At 45.0% G+C, this 23,094-nt stretch overlaps 1 protein-coding gene across 1 annotated transcript; it reads right to left on the bottom strand.

The window, feature by feature from the left end:
* Positions 1-731: 731 nt before the first annotated feature.
* ETHE1 (ETHE1 persulfide dioxygenase) lies at positions 732-18,071 on the bottom strand. Its single transcript, XM_065926238.1, has 7 exons — positions 17,920-18,071; positions 17,329-17,473; positions 17,008-17,156; positions 2,933-3,062; positions 1,664-1,753; positions 1,164-1,280; positions 732-951 (listed from the first exon to the last, which is right to left on the bottom strand). The coding sequence occupies exons 1-7, from the start codon at positions 17,998-18,000 to the stop codon at positions 899-901; spliced, it is 765 nt and encodes a 254-aa protein (XP_065782310.1). The 5' UTR covers positions 18,001-18,071; the 3' UTR covers positions 732-898.
* Between the last annotated feature and the right edge of the window lie 5,023 nt (positions 18,072-23,094).

The raw sequence follows: 23,094 nt of genomic DNA on the forward strand, positions 1-23,094 counted from the left end.
GGAGGGCAGAGGTTAAAGGCCTCAGTCAGACCCTTTCCTCTCTGGGCAAAAACAGGAAAATAACTGCTATGTGCGAAAGGATTTTTGGATGTCAGGAGCTGCCTATATAAAGTATAAACATTTTATACACATCAATTTATTTCATCTTTACAGCAGCTTACAGAGAAATTACTATCTGCATTTTATAGTCAGGAAACTGAGGCTGAGGGGGGCAAGTGTACCCAGAGTCTACACATGTTGTTAATGTGAGCACCGTATCAATTCTCTGGAAAAATCCAGTCTTTACCATTAGGCTTACTGTCACTCAAGCCAGGAAGTCCCTGAGAGATCATTCCGAAAGATACTAGCAATAATAGTTAACACTGATAGGAAATCTGCTGTTGTAGGCAGTGTGCCAAGCACTTCATGTATATGAACTCATTGGATCATCACAACACCCTATTATTATTTCTATTATTCCCATTTTACAGACGAGGAAACTGAGGCTGGGAGAATTGAAGTACTTTATTCTGGGTCTCACGGGGCAAGTGGTTTAAACTGAAAACTGTTCGAATCCATGGAGCTGAGAAACCCTACCCCACATATCTGTTTGCCTCTCTCTTACAAGTTACAAAAATCTCCTCCTTCCAGGCTCCTGGGACCTTTATCCTGCCTTGCTCCCTGACCTCTCCAGGGACCAGGACTAAATACAGATACCTCAGCCCAGAAACCCACTGGTTCCCCCAGAAAACAGAAGTCAGATTCAGAGGAGAAAAAAAAGATTTTTATTTAAGAAGCTTGAGGGGGCTAGTAAGGGAGGAGAAGAGGAGAGAGGCCCCAGTGATGGCAAGGCTCCCCTCACCCCACCTAGTGCATTTTTAACGGATGTGAACTGTGAGCCCCTGAGAGTCAGGGTCCGTCAGGAAGGGGGCGTCTGGATCCCACAGCGCATGTTAGCTGGAACAGCAAAGTCTGAAATGAAGAGGCCAAGAGTGAAACAAAGGGGCCCGAGCAGACCATCCGCTTCCCCTCTGCCCCACTGGGGACCCAGGCATCCTAATAGCTCTTCTTCTTTGAGAAACTAAGAGTCAAGACCCTCAGCACCTCCTCCCTCAGACCCAGGTGTCCAGACCCCCAGCTCCCTCCTCCCTCAGATCCAGGAGTCCAGATCCCCAGCCACTCACCTATCTGCTGAGGTTTAGGCAGGTTCAGTTTGTTCATGACCTTGACAAACTCCTCACAGCTGAGGGTGAGCCGAGGGTTCAGAGTCCGCTCCTCCTCCACAGTGGACACTGTGAGCCCTAATGGCCAAGGGAGTGGGGAGGAATGTCAAACTGTCCAGTGCCTCTGGCCTCCCAGAACTACATTTCCCAGGAGGCCTCAGGGTACCTTTCTGGCCCAGGACTAGCAGATTGCTTTCCCCCTAACCAATGGGCACTATGGGAAATGTAGTTTCCCAGTTCCTTAAGTTCTATAAGGAAGTCCCAGGAAAGCCTACGCCTTCGGAATTCTAAGTGTTATATTTTCTACATCTACCCTCAGTACACCTCAGCACTTGATCTTTTTGGCCAGAGAAATTCCTGGGAATTGTAGTCCACAAGCCACAAGAGGATTACAGCATTTCAGGGCTCCCTCTCAAATGCTAAGATGTGTAAATCCCACACCTCCTCCAGGAAGCCCTCACCGTGGTAATCATGAGCAGGGTAGATCAGACAGTTTCCTGGAAGAGTGAAGATCTTTTCATGAACTGAGTGGTACAAGGTCTTAGCGCAGCCTGGAGAAGGAAAAGTCAGAGGTCAGTGGAGCAACAGATGGAGATAAGCTCCCAAACCCCTTCCCTTCAGGAAAAAGACAGGAGGATAAAAATCACTGTAGCTAAACCTTCTCCCTCATTTTCTGCCAGTAGCCGTTTGGGGAGAGAAGGAGAGGTAAGGGAATTCTAGGCAAGTAGAACAGCACATGCAAAGACTTGGGGAATGGTAAGAATTCAGCATGATGGTAAGGAAGGTTGGGATAGGACCCTGAAGCACCAAGTCCCCTCACTCTGAGGATGCTAAGAAAGGATTCTGGGCAGGGAAAGTGGACTAGAAGGTAAGAAATTGAAGACATGAGGTCAAGGGGGAGGATAGAGCCATGGTTTTGACAAGAAGCTCTGAGTCCTAAGTTGGGACAGGGGCAAACCTCTCATAATGTTCTGCCATCTTTTCTTTCAGCCTTTGATCTCATGACTGTGTTGGGGATGAATAAATGGAAGATTACGAACTTCAAAGAGAAAAAGACAGAGACAGAGATGGAAAGATAAGGAAAGAGGAAGCAAGAAGCAGCCTGGGGACATGGCTACCCACAGCCAGCTCGCTAATGCTGTCTCTTTTCTCTCTTCCAGCCTCGCCCTGCAAGGTGGCTGAATCCTCCCAATCTAGTGTCCATCCCATTCACACACGTACTCAAAGGGCAGCTTAACCCTGACACTATGAAACTAAACACCCTTCCCACAGGGAAACTCCTTAATGTAATTGCCTCCAGCAGCTAAACCCCAAGTGTAACATCATGCATGTTACAATGTCAATGGTGTCCAACTCTTTGCAACCCCATGGACTGTAACCTGTCAAGTTCCTCCGCCTGTGGGATTTTTCAGGCAAGAATACTGGAGTGTATTGCAGTTTCCTCCTCCAGGGGATCTTCCCGACCCAGGGATCAAACCTGCACCTCCTGAGTCTCCTGAATTGACAGGAAGATTCTTTACTGCTGAGCTACCAGGGAAGCCCAATGTAACATCACCCCCTAGCAATTAAACCACTGAATCTAACCACCTCCTAGCAGCTAAACTCCTTGAGTCTAATCCTGATCCCCTGAAAGTCTAACATTCGTTCATTCATTCTTACAGTGGACACTTAAAATCCTGGCATTCATAAAACCATACTAAAATCTTGGGTCAAGGAAAAGGGCCTGTGACCTTGCTGGAAGTCTGTCCGCCCACACCCTCGGATAAGCAGGGCGTCTCCAGTGAAGGCCATGCTGTGGTCATTCAAGACAAAGGTGACACAGCCAGGGGTGTGGCCAGGGCTGGCCCGGGTCTCCAAGGCCTGGCAGAGAAGGAAAGTACAAAGAGTTACCAATAAGCCTATGGTTTTACTCTCATGGTAAAACTGGCCACAGATGCTCCCATCTCATCCCAGGGTCACATTTAAATAACCTTTTTTTGATTTAAAAAAATATATATAAGTTAGATCCTAGACTCAAACGTTACTCCAGAGTAAACCCGTGATGAATTACAAACTTAAAACAAGGAAATAAAATCATAAAACTAGGACAACAACAAACATACAAAGAAATAGTAGGTTGGCCAAGAAGTTCATTCATGAAGTTTTTAGCTGACCCGATATATGATCTCTGGTGGGAGAATATTCATCTTAAAAAGCATAAATCATTAAGGGAAAGATCAGTGGTTTGAATTTTAATAAATTTGAGGTTTCAGAATGGCAACAACATCATAAACAAAATTTAAAGGAAATCAACACGCTGGCAAAATATTTTTGTAGCACATACATACCAGAGAGTAGTCAGGATACTTTATGTACAAACGGATCTTGCATATCAGTAAGAAAAAGATAAGCACACTAATAAATATGAAATACTAAACAGTCATTTAAAATTATGTCACTGAAATAAAATTTAATGATGCTATACACAAATATTTAATGGCATGAAAAGATGTTTACTAGCCAGTAAGTGCAAAAAAACAGGTTACAAAGCAACTTATACAATGTCTATTTTTAAAAATTTATTAATTAACTCAAAATATTTTTTTCTTTAGACTCTTCCTATCTTTCTGTTTTACAGTGAACATGTCATTTTGTAATCAAAAATAAAACACAAAATTCAGGATAAACTAAATAAACACTAAAAAAAACAAAAATTCTAGAAGGAAATATAAAAGAATAGATCTATAGTTATAGATACATATTATATTAATGTTTATATAACATTATGCATTATATATATATAATATATTATATATATTATATATGTATATATATAAAATCTTGAGGTAGAAAAGGTTTTTCTAAGCACAGTAGGAAATCCTGAGGCCGCAAGCAAAAACAGGGACCATATAGTTTAACTTCATTATAGAAAAGGACAAAATCAGAGTGACAAAACAAAAAAACTCAAAGACAATATTAGCAGCATGTATAAGAAAGTGTTATAAAACCAGAATATCTGAACAGCTCCTAAACGTCAATAAGAACCCCCAAAGAAAAATGGCTAAATAAAAGAACAGGCAGTTCAGGGAAGAGGAAATAAACAGTCAAAAAAATCTGAAAAGATGTTTGATCTCCCTTTAAAAAAGGACAGGGAGAGAGAAATCTAAATTGTAAAACCTTTATTTTTCATTTATCAGATTGGCAACTGTCAGAGTTGCTCAGGGTGTTTGAGACAAACCCTTTATCCTCTGGGATGTGAGAACAACTCAGAATAGCCATTTTAGAAGGCAGCTAAGCAGCGTCTAGCAACATCTCAAAAGCACATATTTTCTGACCTCTCAAGGCCACTACTAAGGCTCTACTGTTAAGAACAACCGACACATGAGCACAAAAACATCAGCCAGGGAACCCTGATTATCTAAATTCCCACACTCAGTTCAGTGAAGCAACTGTCAGGAAAAAAAATCATTACCCCAGTGATCTAACAATCACTTATAAGATTAGTTTCCACTCACATATCATTCCTCCTTTCTTAATAGAGGCTCCTGCCACCAGTGAGCATCCTTGTCCAGGACACTCATCTGCTAATTATCAAAGGACACTATGTGCAGACCCCATATCCACACCCGATGTCTGTTTTAACCTTCCCCGCTCACAGATCTCCAGTTTGGTTTGGGGCATCAGTGTGCCCAGCAGAAGCACTTTCTCAGTCTCCCTGACAGCTTGGGTGACCTCTGGCACAGTTCTCTGGCCAATAAAATCTCAGCAAGTATCCTGAGCAATCCTGGGAAAGCTTTTCCCTTCCTGATAAAAAGGGACTGGCACTTGCCCTTTCCACTTCATCTGGCTCTGAACACAAGATGTGATGGCTGGAGTTGCAGCAGCTATCTTGCAACCACAAAGGAAAAAAGCCAAGCTAATCAATCCCACAAATGATGGTGCTGCCAAATCAGAGAATAACTACCTTCTTCCAAATTTCCTGTTATAGGAAAAAGTGAAACTGTACCAGCCACTGTATGGTTTTTTTCAGTTTCTAGCTGCCAATCACCTTCTTAGCTCATCTGCACTAGGGTATATGGGCAATGCAAAACAAGTGCAAAGGGAAATTACAAATCTTGCAAAATCTTGTGGGAAAAATCACACCCCCTGGCCCCTCAAATTAATATTGCCTTTTGTTAGTGGAGGGATAATCTTTCACTTTTTATCTTGTATGTTTCCATACTCTCTGAATTTTTTAAACAAAAAGCATAGAAATCTTTTGAACTAAAAAAGGGGATAGATATTTAGGAGAAATGTTCAAAATATTTAACTTTGGTTATAACAAAGCTATGACAAACCTAGACAGTGTGTTAAAAAGCAAAGACATTGCTTTGCTGAGAAAGGTCCATATGGTCAAGGCTGTGGTGTTTCCATTAGTCATGTACAGATGTGAGAGCTGAACAATAAAGAAGGAAGAGCACGGAAGAATTGATGCTTTTGAACTGTGACGTTGGAGAAGGCTCTTGAGAGTCCCTTGGAAAGCAAGGAGATCAAACTAGTCAATCTTAAAGGAAATCAACCCTGAATACTCTTTGGAAGGTCTGATGCTGAAGCTGAAGCTTCAATACTTTGTCCACCTGATGCAAACAGCTGACTCATTAGAAAAGACCCTGATGCTGGGAAAGATTGAAGGCTGAAGGAGATGAGGGTGACAGAGGATGAGATAGCTGGATGGTATAACCAATTCAATGGACATGGACTTGAGTAAACTCTGGGAGGTGGTGAGGGACAGGGAAGCCTGGCGTGCTGCAATCCTTGGGGCCACAAAGAGTTGGACATGACTTGGCAACTGAACAACAACACCAACAAATAACATGGGTATTGGCCAATCAGAAGGGCGTCAGTTGTAAACAACCAGTAATTAGAGTATATAGGGGCTTCCCTGGTGGCTCAGCTGTAAAGAATCTGCCTGCAATGCAGGAGACCTGGGTTCAGTCCCTGGGTTGGGAAGATTCCCTGGAGAAGGAAATGGCAACCCACTCCAGTATTCTTGCCTGGGAAACCCCATGGACAGAGGAGCCTGGCTGGGTCCACAGGGTTGCAAAAGAATCGGAGTGACTAAACAACAGTTAGAGCAAATACGGTTGACCCTTGAATAACTCAGATTTGAACTGTGCATGTCCATATATAGGAGGATTTTTTTTTTCAGTAGTAAATACTACGGTACTACCCAATCTGGCTTAGTGAATCCATGGATGTGGAGAAAACACAGATAGAAGGACCGACTGTATTAAGATATACCCTGATTTTTGAATGTGGGGAGGGTCAGTGCCCCTAACTCCCTGAGTTGTTCAAGAGTCAACAGTATATGGCATATTAATTATGTGATGTGTATAAATTAAACAAAATTTTAATATAAATTGAACACAATCCTGCTTGCCACAAGGATCAAAATCTCCTAGGCCCTTAATGACCAAGTCTGTGTCACAGGTGGCTTTGCTAACGGTCAGCCTCCCTATTTATCTTTTCCTTCTCTGGAATATCTAGAACTTACCATCTCTATCAACCCCCATAATCCTGTCCATCCCAGGCCTCGCCTGCTTGGGCCAACCACCAGCCTCCTCCCTGGCCTACCAGCCTCCAATCTACCTCCTACATGACCTGAGGGGGTTTTTCTACCACCCAGATCCAATTTTGCCCCTCTCTGCTCAAAACCCTTCCTGGGGGAAGGGGGGGTTCAAGAGGGAGAGGACACATATATTCCTATGGCTGATTCATGTTGATATATGGCAGAAACAAATACCATATTTTAAAGCAACTATCCTCCAATTAAAAATAAATAATTGTTTTTCAATCCAACAATTAAAAAAGCCTTCCCAGGTTCCCAGTGGCCCCAGGACAGAGTTGCAGCTCTTCAGCCCCTGCCCGGGTGCCTGCTCACGCTTCCAGCCCCATGTCCTATGACATCCTCCTTTCCCCAGCTGCTCTGAATCCCAGGGCCATTTCCAGAAAACACCAGGCTTCTCCACACTCTTGCCCCTCCATTCCCTCTCTCCCATCAGTCTGGTCTGCCTACTCTTTACAGCCTGACTGACTCCTCTTCCTTCCAAGGCTCTCTTCTAAGGGCTTGACGTGACTGAATTCTCTCAGACCTCACACATCCTTACGAGGTAAGTATCATTCCTGTCCCCACTCTACAGATGAGGACACTGAGGCACGGCATGAGAATGAGCAAACTACACATGACGATATGGATGAATCTCACAGACAGAACCATCAGCAAAAACAAAAAAGTCGGGGCAGACGTAAAGAGTGAAGTGGAGAGGGGTAGGATAAAGGGGGGAATCTCGGAGTGCCTGGTACCCGGGAAGGTAAGCAGTATTTCATGAAGCTGAGGTTTCAGTGCTGACCCCAGGTGTAAAATATTTCTCTCACAGTGAAAGCGCATGGATTAGTGGTTAAGAGCAGTCCCTGGAGCCAGATGACATGGGCTCTAAATTTGGCTCTGCTACTACCAGCTGTGTGACCTTGGGCAAGCTATTTCACCTCTCTGGGCTTCTCTGCTCATTTATAAAATAGGGGTCATAACTGTCCCCACTTCATAGGGCTATTATAAAGATTAAATTATTTCACGTACGTAAAGCATTTTAAAAATACTCAGGAAATTCCCCGACAGTCCCGTGGTTAGGACTCCGCACCCTCACTGCCGAGGGCCGGGGTTTGGTCCCTGGTCAGGGAACTAAGATCCTACAAGCCAAGTGGCACAATCAAAAACTAAAAATGCCCGACATACAATAATTTCTATTTTATAAATAATAATAATAATGTTTTAAAATTCTAAAATACTGATCTAGTGGAACCACCAAGCCTCCTGGGTTCAAATCCTGGCTCTGCCAACTTTCTCAGTATAACTTTTGGGCAAGTCACTTTTCCTCTGCACTCCCTTCTCTGTAAAGTGGGAAAATACTTCTGATCTCACTACATGGATGTTGTTGTTTAGTCACAAAGTCGTGTCCATCTCTTTGTGATCCCATGGATTGTAGCCCACCAGGCTCCTCTGTCCATGGGATTTCCCAGGCAAGAATACTGAAATGGGTGGCCATTTCCTTCTCCAAGGGGATCTTCCTGACCCAGGGATCTAACTTGCTTCTCCTGCATTTCAGGCAGCTTCTTTACCCCTGAGTCATCAGGGAATCCCTACTACATGGTTAGGAAGGTTTAATGAGATTTATCTGTCAGAAAAGACACAGTGGAGGGTCAAGAACCAGGTTCAGCCATAGTCATGCTTTGTCTGGACTGCTCAGTAGTTATTAAAAGTCTGAATTTGCTGTTGACCCTTATCGTTTGGAAGATTTCTCAAAAATGTGTATTTGTAGTTTCTAATTTTAAAAAAAGACTGAGAGAAGGGCTTCCCTGGTGGCTCAGTGGTGAAGAATCCTCCTGCCAGCGCAGGAGACATGAGTTCGATTCCTCATCCAGGAAGATCCCACATGCCATGGAGTCGATATGAGCCTGTGGAGCCACAACTACTGAGCCAGTGAGTCGCAACTATGGAGCCCATCCATGTGCAGCAACTACTGACACCCTCTCGTCTAGAGCCTGTGCTCTGCAAACGAGAGGCCACTGCGATGGGAAGCCGGAGCACTGAAACTAGAGGGCGGCCCATGCAGCGACGAAGACCCCGCACAGCCAAAACTAAATCAACTTTCTAAAAAAGAAGGCTTGACAGCAGACAGACTACAGCCTGAAGCATGAATACTCAACTTGATTATGTAGTGGGTATTTCCATAAACAGAGCACACCCCCCAACACTGGCCATGGGCCCCACCTCTCCCTGCTTCCAGGAAGTAATATACGATTCTCAAATTCCTGTGAGCTACACGCTGAGAAAATGTACTTCCAGAGCTTAGCATAATGCTAAGTGAGAAACAAACACTCAATCTTTATTAACTATTATTAAGTTATTCATTATTATTATCATCCAATAGGACTTCCCTGGTGACTCAGCTGGTAAAGAATCCGCCTGCAATGTGGGAAACCTGGGTTCGATCCCTGGGTTGGGAAGACCCCCTGGAGAAGGGAAAGGCTACCCATTCCAGTGTTCTGGCCTGGAGAATTCCATGGGTTGTAGAGTCCATGTGGTCGCAAAGAGTCCAACACGACTGAGCGACTTTCACTTCACTTCACATCATCCAATACAGAAATAATCTGCATTTTACTTCAGTTAATAGCAAGGGAAGTTGTTGAAGAACAAGTTAAATGACACCAGGAAGAAACAGCCAGACACACCCAGAAAGTGGGACATTCTGCAAGACAACAGGCTGGGAGCTTCAAAAGTCAATGTCCGGGGCTTCCCTGGTGGTCCAGTGGTTAAGAATTCACCTGTCAATGCAGGGAATGCAGGTTCGATCCCTGCTCTGGGGAGATTCCACATGCCGAGGGCCAATTAAGCCCGTGAACCACAATTACTGAGCCCACAGTCTAGAGCCCAAGTTTCACAACTAGACAGTAGCCCCTGCTCACTGCAACTAGAGAAAGTCCACACCCAGCAAGGAAGACCCATTGCAGCCAAAACTGATTGATTTTTTAAAAAAGTCAATGTCATGGGGCAGAAAGGCTATTAAACTGTTCTAGACTTGTTCAGTTGCTTAGTTGTGTCCGACTCTCTGAGACCCCATGGACTGCAGCACACCAGGCTTCCCTGTCCTTCACTATCTCGTAGAGTTTGCTCAAACTCATGTACATTGAGTTCCAGACTAAAAGAGACTAAATACACATACCAGCCAAATGCCATGTATGAATTTTGATTGGGTCCAATTTAATAAAAGAATAGCTATAAAAATGATTCCTGAGAAACTGGGGAAGTTTGAACATGGGCTAGATTTCAGAACTATTTAAGAAACATTGTCTATGTTGTTAGACATGACAGAGATTTTTTTTAAAAGAATGGTTCTCAAGGTGGTGTCGTAGAGAGAATCCTCAGGGTCTGCAAGATCAAAACTATTAAACTATTTTCATAATGGTGTGAAGAGGTCTTCTGTCCTTTTTCACTCCCATGAGAGTTCAGTGGAGTTTTCCAGAAGCTACATGACTTGTGATGATGTCATCACTCTGACAGCTGGGTGATTGTGTATTCTTGTGTTTTTTAAAAAGTCTCAGTTTCAACTTCTGATAAACTAAATGTTTTTTGCACATCAGAATACTTATGTTTTCTTTTTAAAACTGAGATATGATTGACATATAACCAATACAGTAAATATTGACAGACAGAATCCAGGTAAACATGAGCTTTTTAGGGCCCTCCATAAACCCAAGGACAGTAGCCCACCAGTCTCCTCTGTCCATGGAATTTCCCAGGCAAGAATACTGGAGTGGGTAGCCATTCCCTTCTCCAGGGGGGTCTTCCCAACCTAGGGATCAAAACCCCCATCTCCCACAATGCAGGCAGATTTTCTACCGTCTGAGCCACCAGGGAGACTCTTTATAACTTTTAAGAGGGTTAAGCAATCCTCAAATCAAACGTTTGAGTTTGAGAACCGCTGATATAGGAAAACAATCTTAGAAGTCTTTGGGGCGGGGGGAGTCTGCAACTTTACTTTTGACTACAAAAGGAGGGGAAAAGTATTAATATATACACAAGAGAGAGAAATAAAGCAAACGTAGTAAAAATGTAAGCAACCGGTAAACATCAGGGAAAAGGTATGAGACTATTAACTGTACTATTCTTTTGATTGACTACAGTTTTGAAAATACTAAAACTAAAAAGTTGTGGGTGGGGGCAGCTAGCATGGTGACCTAGCCCAGCCTCACCTGTTCCTGAAACCTGAATAATCCTCTGCAGGGATTCTGTGGGACCTGCCTAACCCCACATTCCTTTCAAAAATTTATTCTTCCCGTTCATGATGCATCAAGGGTGTAATACAGCTCCAGAGCTGCCCTTTCGCCTATTTCCTGCAGACGCGTGCATGCTAAGTCGGCTTCAGTCATGGCTGACTCTTTGTGACCCTGTAAACTGCAGCTGCCAGGCTCCTCTATCCATGGGATTCTCCAGGCAAGAAAACTGGAGTTGGGTTGCCATGCCCCTCGCCAGGGGTTCTTCTCCACCCAGGGATCGAACCCACATCTCTTATGCCTCCTGCACTGGCAGGCTGGTTCTTTACCATTGCGCCACCAACTGCCTGTTATGACCTAGCCTCTGAAGTCAGGCAGGATTACACCTGGGAAGCCCTTCCTGCAGATGGTGGTGCCTTACAAAACCTGCTCCCGTCAGCGAAACTCAAGAGATGCAGGCAAGCATGAGGCGCCTTCGCCTGAAGTTCCCATGGCCCGCACTGCCCCCTGGTGGCAAGTAAGCGCTAGCCTTTTCTCATTTGGTTCCCAAATTCATTTCTCTGCCGCGTTATTTAAAAAGCACTTGGTCATGGTATAACCAACTACTGTTTCTATACCCGCTAAACTTAAAGATCTAAAGTGTCATTTTCCATTGTAGCTAAATACTCTGAAGTTTCATCAGATAAACTTTCTTCCTTTCTTTTGCGAAAAAAATTAGATTTATTTGTTCTGCTTAGGGGACCAGGTACTTAAAAATGCATCAAAAAATAAGATGGACGATGTGTTGTACACATGAAACTAACAAGACACTGTAAATCAACTGTACTTCAATTTAAAAAAAATAAGATGAAGTGATGGATAGATAGAGGTGTAGGCTGTAAATGCTTCTCCAATTTTTATGTATGCTCCAAGTTTTTCATAAAAATGTTGGTGGAGGGGTTAGACTTGTTCTGGGGCTTCCTGGTAGCTCATCTGGTAAAGAATCCACCTGCAATGCAGGAGGCCCCAGTTCGATTCCTGGGTTGGGAAGATACCCTGGAGAATCCCCACTCCAGTATTCTTGGGCTTCCCGGATGGCTCAGACAGTAAAGAATCTGCCTGCAATGTGGGAGACCTGGGTTTGATCCCTGGGTTGGGAAGCTCCCCCAGAGGAGGGCATGGTAACCCACTGAAGTATTCTTACCTGGAGAGTCCCATGGACAGAGGAGCCTGGTGGGCTACAGTCCATGAGATCGCAAAGAGTCGGACATGACTGAGCGACTCAGCACAGCACAGCCCACAGACTTATTCTACAATATTTCATTCCAGATAGAAAGAACCACTGAAATCCTCAGGTGGGCCAAATGAGAATCACCTGTGAGGTTTTAAAATATACTCATTTCTGGTGTCTGCCTCAAACAATTAAATCAGAATCTCTTAAGTGGGACCTGGGGATTAGTATCTTGAGGAGCACCCTCTCTGCATCAATATGTGAAAGTCGCTTAGTCATGTCTGACTCTTTGCAACCCCATGGACTTCTCCAGGCCAGAATACTGGAGTGGGTAGCCTTTCCCTTCTCCAGGGAATCTTCCCAACTCAGGGATTGAACCCAGGTCTCCCGCATTGCAGGCGGATTCTTTACCAGCTGAGCCACCAGGGAAGCCCAAGAATACTGGAGTGGGTAGCCTATCCCTTCTCCAGCAGATCTTCCTGACCTAGGAATCGGAGCAGGGTCTCCCGCATTGCAGGTGGATTCTTTACCAACTGAGCTATCAGGGAAGCTACATCAATATATGTAACAGGAAAGACTAACTTTCAGAATCTGCCACCCCTCATGGGAGCTGCTGGAAGGTTTAAGTCTCATCATTACTTAATAAAATAGAAAGTCCATTCTACAATGAAACCATCCAAGTGTGGCCCACTGTGAATATAAAATCTACAGCCAGTTAAAAAAAACTGGTGGTTTCTACTAAAATTAAATATGTGCCAGTTCTAAGACCCAGAAAGACCACCCCCTGGAATTGAGGGTAATGCCCACCATTACCATTGAGGGTGATGTTCAAGAATCTTCAAGGCAGTGTTACACATAATAGGCTAAAACTGAAATCAACCATCAAAAGGACAATAGATATAAACTGCCAACAATTCACATGATAAAATGCTCTATAGCAGGGGCTGGCAAACTATGCACCACATTTGGCCTGCCATCTCCTTTTATAAGCCCTGGGAACTAAGAATGGTTTTTCTTTTTCATGGTTGAAAAAAAAAGAAATCAAAATAAGAATGGCATTTCATGACACTTGGAAATTATTGAAATCAAATTTTCAGGGGCCATAAATAAGGTTTCAGTGGAGCCCGGCCGTGCTTATTCATGCCTGCACTGTCTATGACTGCTTTCACAGCAGTAGGAGAATTAAATAGTTACCACAGGGATCATGTGGCCTGCAAAACCAAAAAGATTTACTATCTGGTCTGGGCAGAAAAAGTGTGCCAGCTACTGCTATACAACACAAAAGGAAAGAACTACAATTATATAGAACCATATGTAGAGTTAAGGAAGCAGATACAAAAGAGTACACATGGATCCCTATTTATCAAGTCCAGAACAGACAGAACTAGTCTATGATTAAATAAGTCAGAATGGTCCCTTCATGTGACTGTCAATGGCCAGGAAGGGGGACATGGAAGACTTTTGGGCCGGTGGGCATGATTTGGATCTGGGGGTGGATACTCCAGTTTAGACATATGTAAAAAATTACTAGGCTTCACATGTATAATAAGAGCCCTTGTTACTATAATATGCATGTTACAATTAACATTTTTAAAGTGGAGGGGAGGGAAGTGAGAGGGGAAGAAAAGTGTCCATCTCCAAAGGTTTATAAAGAACTCAGATGAAAACCAAACAAAAATGCTGAATAATCATAAAGACAGATAATAAAAAGTGTTGGCAAGGATGTGGAGGAACTGCAACCTTCACACAGGTGATGGGAACATAAGATGGTACAGTCAGGACTTCCCCGGTGGTCCCGTGGTTAAAAATCTGCCTGCCGATACAGAGCATGTGGGTTTGATCCCTGGTTGGGGAACTAAGCTCCCATATGCCTCCCGGGAGCTATGCTCATGCGCCACCACTACTGAGCCTGTGAGCTCGAATACACATGCCACACCTGTGCCTGTGGGCCACAAATATTTTAAAAAATATTTATTTAAGGGCTTCCCTGGTGGCCCAGACGGCAAAGAATCTGCCTGCAACGCAGGAGACCCAGGTTCAGTCCCTGGGTTGGGAAGATTCCCCGGAGAAGGGAACGGCAACCCACTCCACTATTCTTGCCTGAAGAATTCCATGGACTCTGTCCATGGGGTTGCAAAAAGTTGGACATGACTGAGCGACTAACACACACACACATTTTTTAAAAAGATCAATTTGAAAAAAATAAAATTGTGTAGACACTTTGGGTAACAGTTTTTTGTTTTTTTGTTTTTAAATTTATTTATTTGGCTGCACTGGATCTTGGTTGAGGCATGTGAGCTCTTAGTTACAGCATGTGGGATTTAGGTCCCTGACTAGGGATAGAGCCTGTGCCATCTGCACTGGGAATGCAGAGTCTTAGCCAGTGGACCACCAGGAAGCCCTGAGTAATAGTTTCTGATAACAGTTTCTCAAACTGTTAAACAGAGTTAGCATATGATCCAGCAATTCCATTCCATTCCATGTATACACCCAAGAGAGATGAAAGCATACACCCACACAAACCTTGTACATGAATATTCAGGGCAGCATCATTCACAATACCCTCAACGTGGAAACAGTTTAACTCTCCATCAACTGCTGAGTAAATAAAATGCAATATATCCATACAACGGAATATTATTCAGTAACAAAAAGAAATGAAACACTGGATACATGTTACAACATCAATGAACCTTGAAAAATTATGGTGTTACAGTCACAAAGACCATATATTATATGACACCATTTCTATGAAATATCCAGAATAAGCAAGTCTATAGAGACTGAAAGCAGATTAGTGAAAGAAGAACATACTGGGGTGACAGTTAAGGGGTGCAGAATCTTCTTTCTGGAGTGATGAAAATATTCTAAAATGAATTCTGGTGAAGGATGTGCAACTCCAAATATACTAAGTCACTGAACACGTATCTTAAATGGGTGAACTGGATGGTATGTGAACTATATCAATAAAGCTGTTTTAAAAAACCAAGCACTGGGAGTTCCCTGGTGGCCCAGTGGTTTGGACTCCATGCTTCCACTGCTGTGAAAAGTGAAAGTGAAAGTGACTCAGTCCTGTCTGATTCTTTGTGACCCCATGGGACTATATAGTCCATGGAATTCTCCAGGTGAGAATACTGGAGTGGGTAGCCTTTCCCTTCTCCAGGGGATCTTCCCAACCCAGGGATGGAACCCAGGTCTCCCATATTGCAGGTGGATTCTTTACCAGCTGAGCCACAAAGAAAGCCCACTGCTGTGGCCCCAGTTTAATCCCTGATCAGGGAACTCAGATCCTGCAAGCTGCTCCACACAACCAAAAAAAGAAAAGCACTAAAACTATCTTCCATAGCTAAACCCTTCCACACTGATTAACTGAAAATTAATCACTCATCCAATATAACAAAGGACTCACCTTGACACATAGCTCCAACTATTTCTAACCCCTCTAATGCTTGTTAGCACCTGCCTATTAAATACAGTGTCCATAAATGTCTGATGCATTTTCTTTTTACTTCCTTCCAGGAAAAGACTTGAAATAAAGAGGCTGTAACCAGTGGAGCTAAACCCTTTGATCCCAAATTAGGAGTCTGGGGTTAACATATACACACTACTATATAGAAAATAGATAACCAACAAAGACCTACTGTATAGCACAGGGAGCCCTACTCAATATTTTGTTGTAACTCGATACAGGAAAAGAATCTGAAAAAGAATGGCTAACTGATTCACTTTGCGTACAACTGAAACTACCACAACACTGTAAATCAATAAACGCCGATATAAAATAAAAATTAAATTTAAAAAGTAACAATAAACCTTCCGATCCCACACACAGACCGCGTTTCCACAAAATCCTCTGACTCAGATAAACTGACCTCGTTCAGCAAAACCTGGAGGCAAAGTCCTCACCCTGTCACCTAACATTCTGTCTACAAAGCCAGCCAAACTCTCCTCAATCTTTAGCAACTCTGATCAAAAGAGAGTTCTGCCAGCTGTTTCCCCTTCCCCCTGAGGGCAACTCCCCCAACACCCTCCTCACCCATCATATTGCCCTGGGTTGAAATTCTGGCCGGAACCCTGCTGATTTTGCTCGTAGCAAAGAAAGGAGGTAGGAACCTCCAGACCATTGTTGTGTGAGGCAATAGCGGTCTGGGGTTAGGGTGAGGCAAGCAGGCTCCTAAAGGGGCGCAACATTTAAGGAGGCGCCCACTCGAAGGGGCCAGGCCTGCCATTGCACAACCATGAGAATGAGCGCCTCCTTAAATGTTGCACCCTAGGCACCTCTCTTGCCTCACCCTCGTTAGTCCTTGCTCTGGGCTACTGTATGCACCTTCTTCCATCAGTGATTCTAGGAAGACAGGGCTGGGTCTCTCCCTCAACGGTGCCCTTGGAATTCCAGCTCCCAGTCAAACATTATGAGACTCCAAGGCCAAACTCCGGGAGTTGGCGATGGATAGGCAGGCCTGGCGTGCTGCAGTCCATGGAGTCACAGTCCAGGAGTCGGACACGACTGAGCGACTGAACTGAACTGAAGGCCAAAGGAGTTGCTCCAAGGTTACAGAAAACTCATTAAGTGTTGTTGACTTAAGGGGCTCAGTCAGAGACACACCTGCCAGAGACTCTTGGCCCACTTTTCCACCTGGGTTTATGGCGCCCTCCTCCCAGAGACAGAAACTCAGGGATCAGGAACTCAGGCCTGGCGGCCCCTCCTACCCCAAGTCTCAGAAGCCCAGGTCTCCACACCCGCCCCCTTCCCTTTAGCCCAAGATGTCCAGGTCACCACCCTCTTAGACCCAGCATCCAACTCACGAAGCGCCCGAACTGGATGGAGTCTCCATCCTCAATGTGCCAGTCAGCCTGGGCCCCGCTAAGGCGGGAGATGACAGACTGGCAGCCGGGAAGTAGGGACCGGAGGAGCCCGGAGCCGGTAATGTGGTCCGCGTGGCAGTGGGTGTTCACTGGGGGAGAGAGGAGGGCCAGGTCCGGGAGGGCACAGAGAGGACCCGGGATTCCCGGCCTCCAGCCCCCTATCCCGCCCCCGCCCGCCCTGAGACCCAGGAGTCCGGGTCTCCGGCTTCCAGCTCCAAGCTACGGCCCCGCGCCCTCAGGCCCCAGGAGCTCCACACTGACCCGCATAAAGCAGCCGCAGCCCCAGCTCCTTGACCAACTGGGCATCTCGTTGCGCTGTCTCCAGAACCGGGTCGATCAGAACCGCCTCTCGGGACTCTCGGTCCCCCAGAAGATAAGTATAGGTGCAGCTCTTGGGCTCAAACATCTGGGAAGGGAGGCGGGTACAGCTGAGAGCGCAGAATCGGACTTCCACTCATTGCGGACCCAGGAGTCCAGGCCTCAACTCTATTGTCTTCCTAAGATCCCGGCCCAGAAACTCCAGACCCGTTTTACTCCAGGAGTCAGGAGTCTGGGACCCCTGCACCTCATTCTGTCTAAACCAATGAATCCCAACATCCATCCGTCCCCAAATCTGGGTCCCCGTCACCCATTCTGAAATAGAAGCAGGATTCCGGCCCCAAGCCCGGGGGATTCCAGAACCGCACCCCCCTCCCGCCCTTTAAAGGACGCAAGAGTCTAGCCCCACACCCTTTCCTCAAAGATCCAGGATTGGGGCCAGGGTATCTCTCCGGATTTAAAGGACCCAAGAGTTCCGCCCTTGCACCCGCTCAGGACCCAGTAATCTCGCTCCCGGGTCCAGCCATAGCGAACCTGCCGTAGGAGAACGGGGGCTCCAGACCCTGTGTGTTGACTGAGCCGCCGGCCGGCGACCCTCAATGCAGACCCCGCCATCGTGCCCGAGGCAGAGTGGGGACGGAGCGGAGGACAAATGCCCGCGGAAGCCGGGTGCTCCGCTGGCTGACCTCCGGAGGGGCGGGGCGGGGCGGGGCGGGGCGGGGCGGGGCCCGCCTTAAAGGAGCCGCGACTGCACGGACCGAGGGCGGGGCTGAGCAGAGGGAGGCTTGCGAGTTTGGAAAGACGCAAGAGGGAGACAGTAAGACCCAGAGAGACAAAGAACACTCACACTGGCCTGAATGGCCATCATCAGAAAGTCTGTGAACAATAAATGATAGAGAAGGTGGGGAGAAAAGGGAGCCCTCCACTGTTGGAAGAGTTACAACCACTATGTGGAGAACAGTATAAAGGGTCCTCAAAAAAAAAAAAAAAAAAAGCATCTGCCTAAAATGCGGGAGACCTGGATTCAATCCCTGGGTCGGGAAGATCCCCTGGAGAAGGAAATGGCAACCCACTCCAGTACTCTTGCATGCAAAATCCCGTGGACGGAGGAGCCTGGTAGGGTACACAGTCCATGGGGTCACAAAGAGTGGGACACGACTGAACGACTTCACTTCACTTCACTTCTTCACTTCAAAAAAATAAATAAATAAAAATGAACTACCATATGATCCAGCATTCCCCCTCTGGGGGCATATATTCAGAGAAAACCACAATTTGAAAAGATACATGCACTCCAATATACACTGCAGCACCATTTACAGCAGCCAAAACAGGAAGTAATCTAAATGTCCATCAGCTGGGGGAATGGATAAAGAAAATGTGGTACATAAATAAAAGGGACAATTACTCAACCATAAAAAATGAAATGATGCAATTTGCAGCAACATGAATAGACCTAGAGATTATCATACTAAGTGAAGTAAGTCAGAGAGAAAGACAAATATCATGTGCTATCACTTATATGTGGAATCTTAGAAAATGATACAAATGAACTTATTTACAAAACAGAAACAGAGTCACAGACTTTGAAAACAAATGTTTGCTTACCAAAGGGGAAAGGTTGAGGGGAGGGATAACTTAGGGATTAACATACACACACTACTACATATAAAATAGATAAACAAAGTCCTACTGTATAGCACAGGGAACTCTACTCAATATTCTGTGATAATCTGTGTAAGAGAAGAATCTGAAAAGAATGGATGTGTGTATATGTGTGAATGAATCACTTTACTGTGCGCCTGAAACTAACACAACATTGTAAATCAACTATACTCCAATATAAAGTAAAAATTAAATTTTTTAAAAATCAGAAAAACAAAACACCGGGAGATACTCAAAGGTCAAGGGACGTACACTGGGAGAAGCACAGACTTCCTTCTCTGGAGAAGTAGAAATCCAATAAGAGACCCCAATACACTCATAGCTCTGGGGTCATTTTATAGGAAAACCAGGCGGTTGGACACTCATTTTTAGAAAAAAAAAGTTTGGTTCAAGGTCATTAGTGTCCTGAGGGACTGTTGGGTGGGTGCCTGGTTCGAGAACAACATATTATCCAATTAAAGTTTATTTAAAATTTGCTTAAGTATTTTATCAGGAATGTTTACCTCTTCCCAGGAAAAAATCATTTTAAAAATAATTTTCCAGAATTCCCTGGCCGTTCAGTGGTTAAGACTTGGCACTTGCATTACTGACAGGTCTAAGATCCCACAAGCCATTGCTGTTGCTAAGCCGCCTCAGTCGTGTCCGACTCTGTGCGACCCCACAGACAGCAGCCCACCAGGCTCCCCCGTCCCTGGGATTCTCCAGGAAAGAATATTGGAGTGGGTTGCCATTTCCTTCTCCAATGCATGAAAGTGAAAAGTGAAAGTGAAGTCGCTCAGTCGTATGGACTCTTAACAACCCCATGGACTAAAGCCTACCAGGCTCCTCCATCCATGGGATTTTCCAGGCAAGCGTACTGGAGTGGGGTGCCATTGCCTTCTCCCACAAGCCATTAGGTGCAGCTAAATAAATAAATAAATGCTTGCTAAGTTTCTTCAGTCATGCCTGACTCTTTGTAACCCTATGGACTGGCTCCTATGTCCATGGGATTCTCCAGGCAAGAATATTGGAGTGGGTTGCCATTTCCTTCTCCAGGGGATCTTCCCCACCCAGGGATCAAATCTTCATCTCTTAGTCTCCTGCATTGGCAGGCAGGTTCTTTACCACTAGTGCCACCTAGAAAGCTCCAAATAAATAAATAATTTTCCATGATGCTTTGCAAAATTGGGTTGGGAATCATTTGGCTTCTTTTGGAATGTGAACCTCTAAAACTGGCTTTTGTTCATTTACACCAAGGACCTAGAGTTGAAACATGTCTAGTCATGGGCAGTCTCAAAGTTTGCTCTTTGGGCAGTCTGAAAGCTTATCATATCAATAGCGAGAACAGGGCACCGCACCCTCACCTAGAGGGTCTAAATCACTTGGTCACAGATTCAGAGGTCAACTGCACAACATCATTTTATATGAGGAACATTAGCATTCCCCATTCTGGTAGCCAAGAGGGCTCCTGGAACTAACCACTCCCACCCCACCCCATGGATACTGAATTCACGTTCATGCTCAGCCGTTTCAATCCTGTTCGACTCTTCATGACCCCATGGACTGTAGCCCACCAGGTTCCTCTATCAGTGGGATTCTCCAGGCAAGAATACTGGAGTGGTGGCCAAGCCCTCCTCCAGGGGAACTTTCCAACCCGGGGATCGAACCAGCATCTTCTGTGTCTCCAGGATTGCAGGCGGGTTCATTACTGCTGAGCCACTGGGGAATCCTGCGGATGCTGAGGGATGACTGCAATTCTTCCTGTGTTTGGGGAGACAGCCAGTGCTCCCTCTTTGGTCCTCTCCCCTTAACCAACTTTGCCAGACTCCTAGTGTGTTTCTGATGGATTTTATGAGGGGAGAGACTCAGACGAGGAAGATGCCAAGACTCAGTGATATTGAGAGAGAGAGAGAGATCTGGAGGGTTTCAGAGATACATGGAGAGGCATAGAGTTGAAATGGGCTGTGGGTCAAAAGGAATATGGTCACAAAGATATACCTGGAGGGACTTTACTGGCTGTCCAGGGTTAAGACTCTGCTTCTACTGCAGGGGGCACAGGTTTGATCCCTGGTCAGGCTCAGTTCGTAAAGAATCCGCCTGCAATGCGGGAGACCTGGGTTTGATTCCTGAGTTGGGAAGATTCCCTGTAGAAGGAAAAGGCAACCCACTCCAGTATTCTGGCCTGGAGGAGTCCATGGACTGTACAGTCCCTGAGGTTGCAAAGAGTCAGACACGACTGAGCAACTTTCACTTTCACTTTCTCTCAGGGAATAAGATCATGCATGGTACAGCCAAAACAAAACAAAAAAAGACATACTTGGAGATTCTAGAAGATTGTGGAGATGGGAAGAGATGTGGGGAGCAGGGAACATTAGAGCAGGGAGAAATGTACAGGAAGGAGAGTCTGTCCAAACAGGGAAACACCCAGAGAAGGGAGAAACAGGCAGAAAGGCAGGCTCAGACTCAAAGAGAGAACTTGGTTCAGTTAGCCTCACATTGAGGTGTCCTGAAGGTTTGGCTCAAGATGGGTGAAGTTGGAGATGCAGAGGTGAGTCCTCAGTCTGGCTGGTGGGGAAAGAGGAGCAGACAGCAGGCTTAAAACAACAAGAGGTACAGGGATGGCCAGGCGCTCAGGGGAGAGAGAGGTCAGGAAAGCAGGGACCCTCAGGCACTTTACTGTGAGGATCCCCCAAATAAAACCTCCTCAGCCCTGGGGCCCATTCCTAACTGTTCTTGCAGGATCTCTAGACTGTTACCTGTCCCTTGAAGGAACGCACACTCTCTGGGGGTTTTATAAAGTTAGCTGTGAGGCGTCCTAAGAGTTAGAAACTAGCATCACTCTCCCCAGCTGCTGACCTCAGGCTCAAAACTTAACCTCTTCTGTGCTTCTGTTTTCTCATCTGTAAATTGTGGCTGAAAATAGTTCCTCCCTCACTGTAAAGGTCTAAGAAAAGATAACAAGCATCCCAAAGTTCACAGCAGCATTATTTACAATTGCCAGCATATGGAAGCCGCCTAAGTGTACAGCCACAGAGGAATGGGTAAGGAAGATATGGTGTATATATACAATGGAATACTACTCAGCCATAAAAAAGAACGAAATTTTGCTGTTTGCAGCAACATGGATGGACTTGAAGGGCATTCTGCTAAGTGAAATAAATCAGACAGAAAAAGGCAAATACTGCATGATATCACTTATATGTGGAATCTAAAAAATACAAGCTACTGAATGTAACAACAACAAAAAAAAGCAGCAGCAGCAGACTCACAGATAAGTACAAACTAGCGGTTACCAGTGGGGAGCAAGAAGTGGGGAGGGGCATTACATGGGTAGAGGATTAAGAGGTATAAACTATCAGGTGTAAAATAAGCTACAAGGATATGTTGTGCAGATGGGGAATATAGCCAATATTTCATAATAACTATAAATGGAATACAACCTTTATATTCAATAAACTGAATCACCAGACTATACACTTGTAATTTATATACTGTTGTCAGCAACTATATTTTAATTTAGAAAAAAATCAAATGAGTGCACGCTTGCAAAAAGTTTGGCAGATCACGCAGCATGGAAAAATTTCTAGGTGTTGTGGTGTGCTCCCAGGGAGGTGGCTCTCCTTATTTCATCATCATCCTTGACTCCTTCCTCCTTTTACTACTTCCTCTCCATTCATTACTAAGCCCTGTTGAATTAACCTCTCCAATCAGATCACTTTTCCATCATCATGCCCTCTGCCCCAGTCACAGAGGCAGCAAAGCAAGAACATAAATTACATGGATTCCAGGGTTAGGCTGCAAGGGTTCAAATCTTGGCCCTGCTTCTTTCTGCTTGAATAAGTCTTAGTGCCTCTTTTTTATTTGTTTGTTTGTTTTTTTAGTTGTTCTGGGTCTTAGTTGCAGTATACAGTATCTTTAGTTTTGGCATGCAGACTCTTAGTTGCAGCACATGGGATCTAGTTCCCTGACCACGGTTTGAACCTGAGCCTTCTGCATTGGGAGCATGGTGTTGAAGCCACAGGATCACCAGGGAAGTCCCAGTGCCTCGTGTTTTTAAAGGAATTT

The sequence above is a fragment of the Muntiacus reevesi genome, chromosome 2 (assembly GCF_963930625.1).
Source record: "Muntiacus reevesi chromosome 2, mMunRee1.1, whole genome shotgun sequence".
NCBI lineage: Eukaryota > Metazoa > Chordata > Mammalia > Artiodactyla > Cervidae > Muntiacus > Muntiacus reevesi.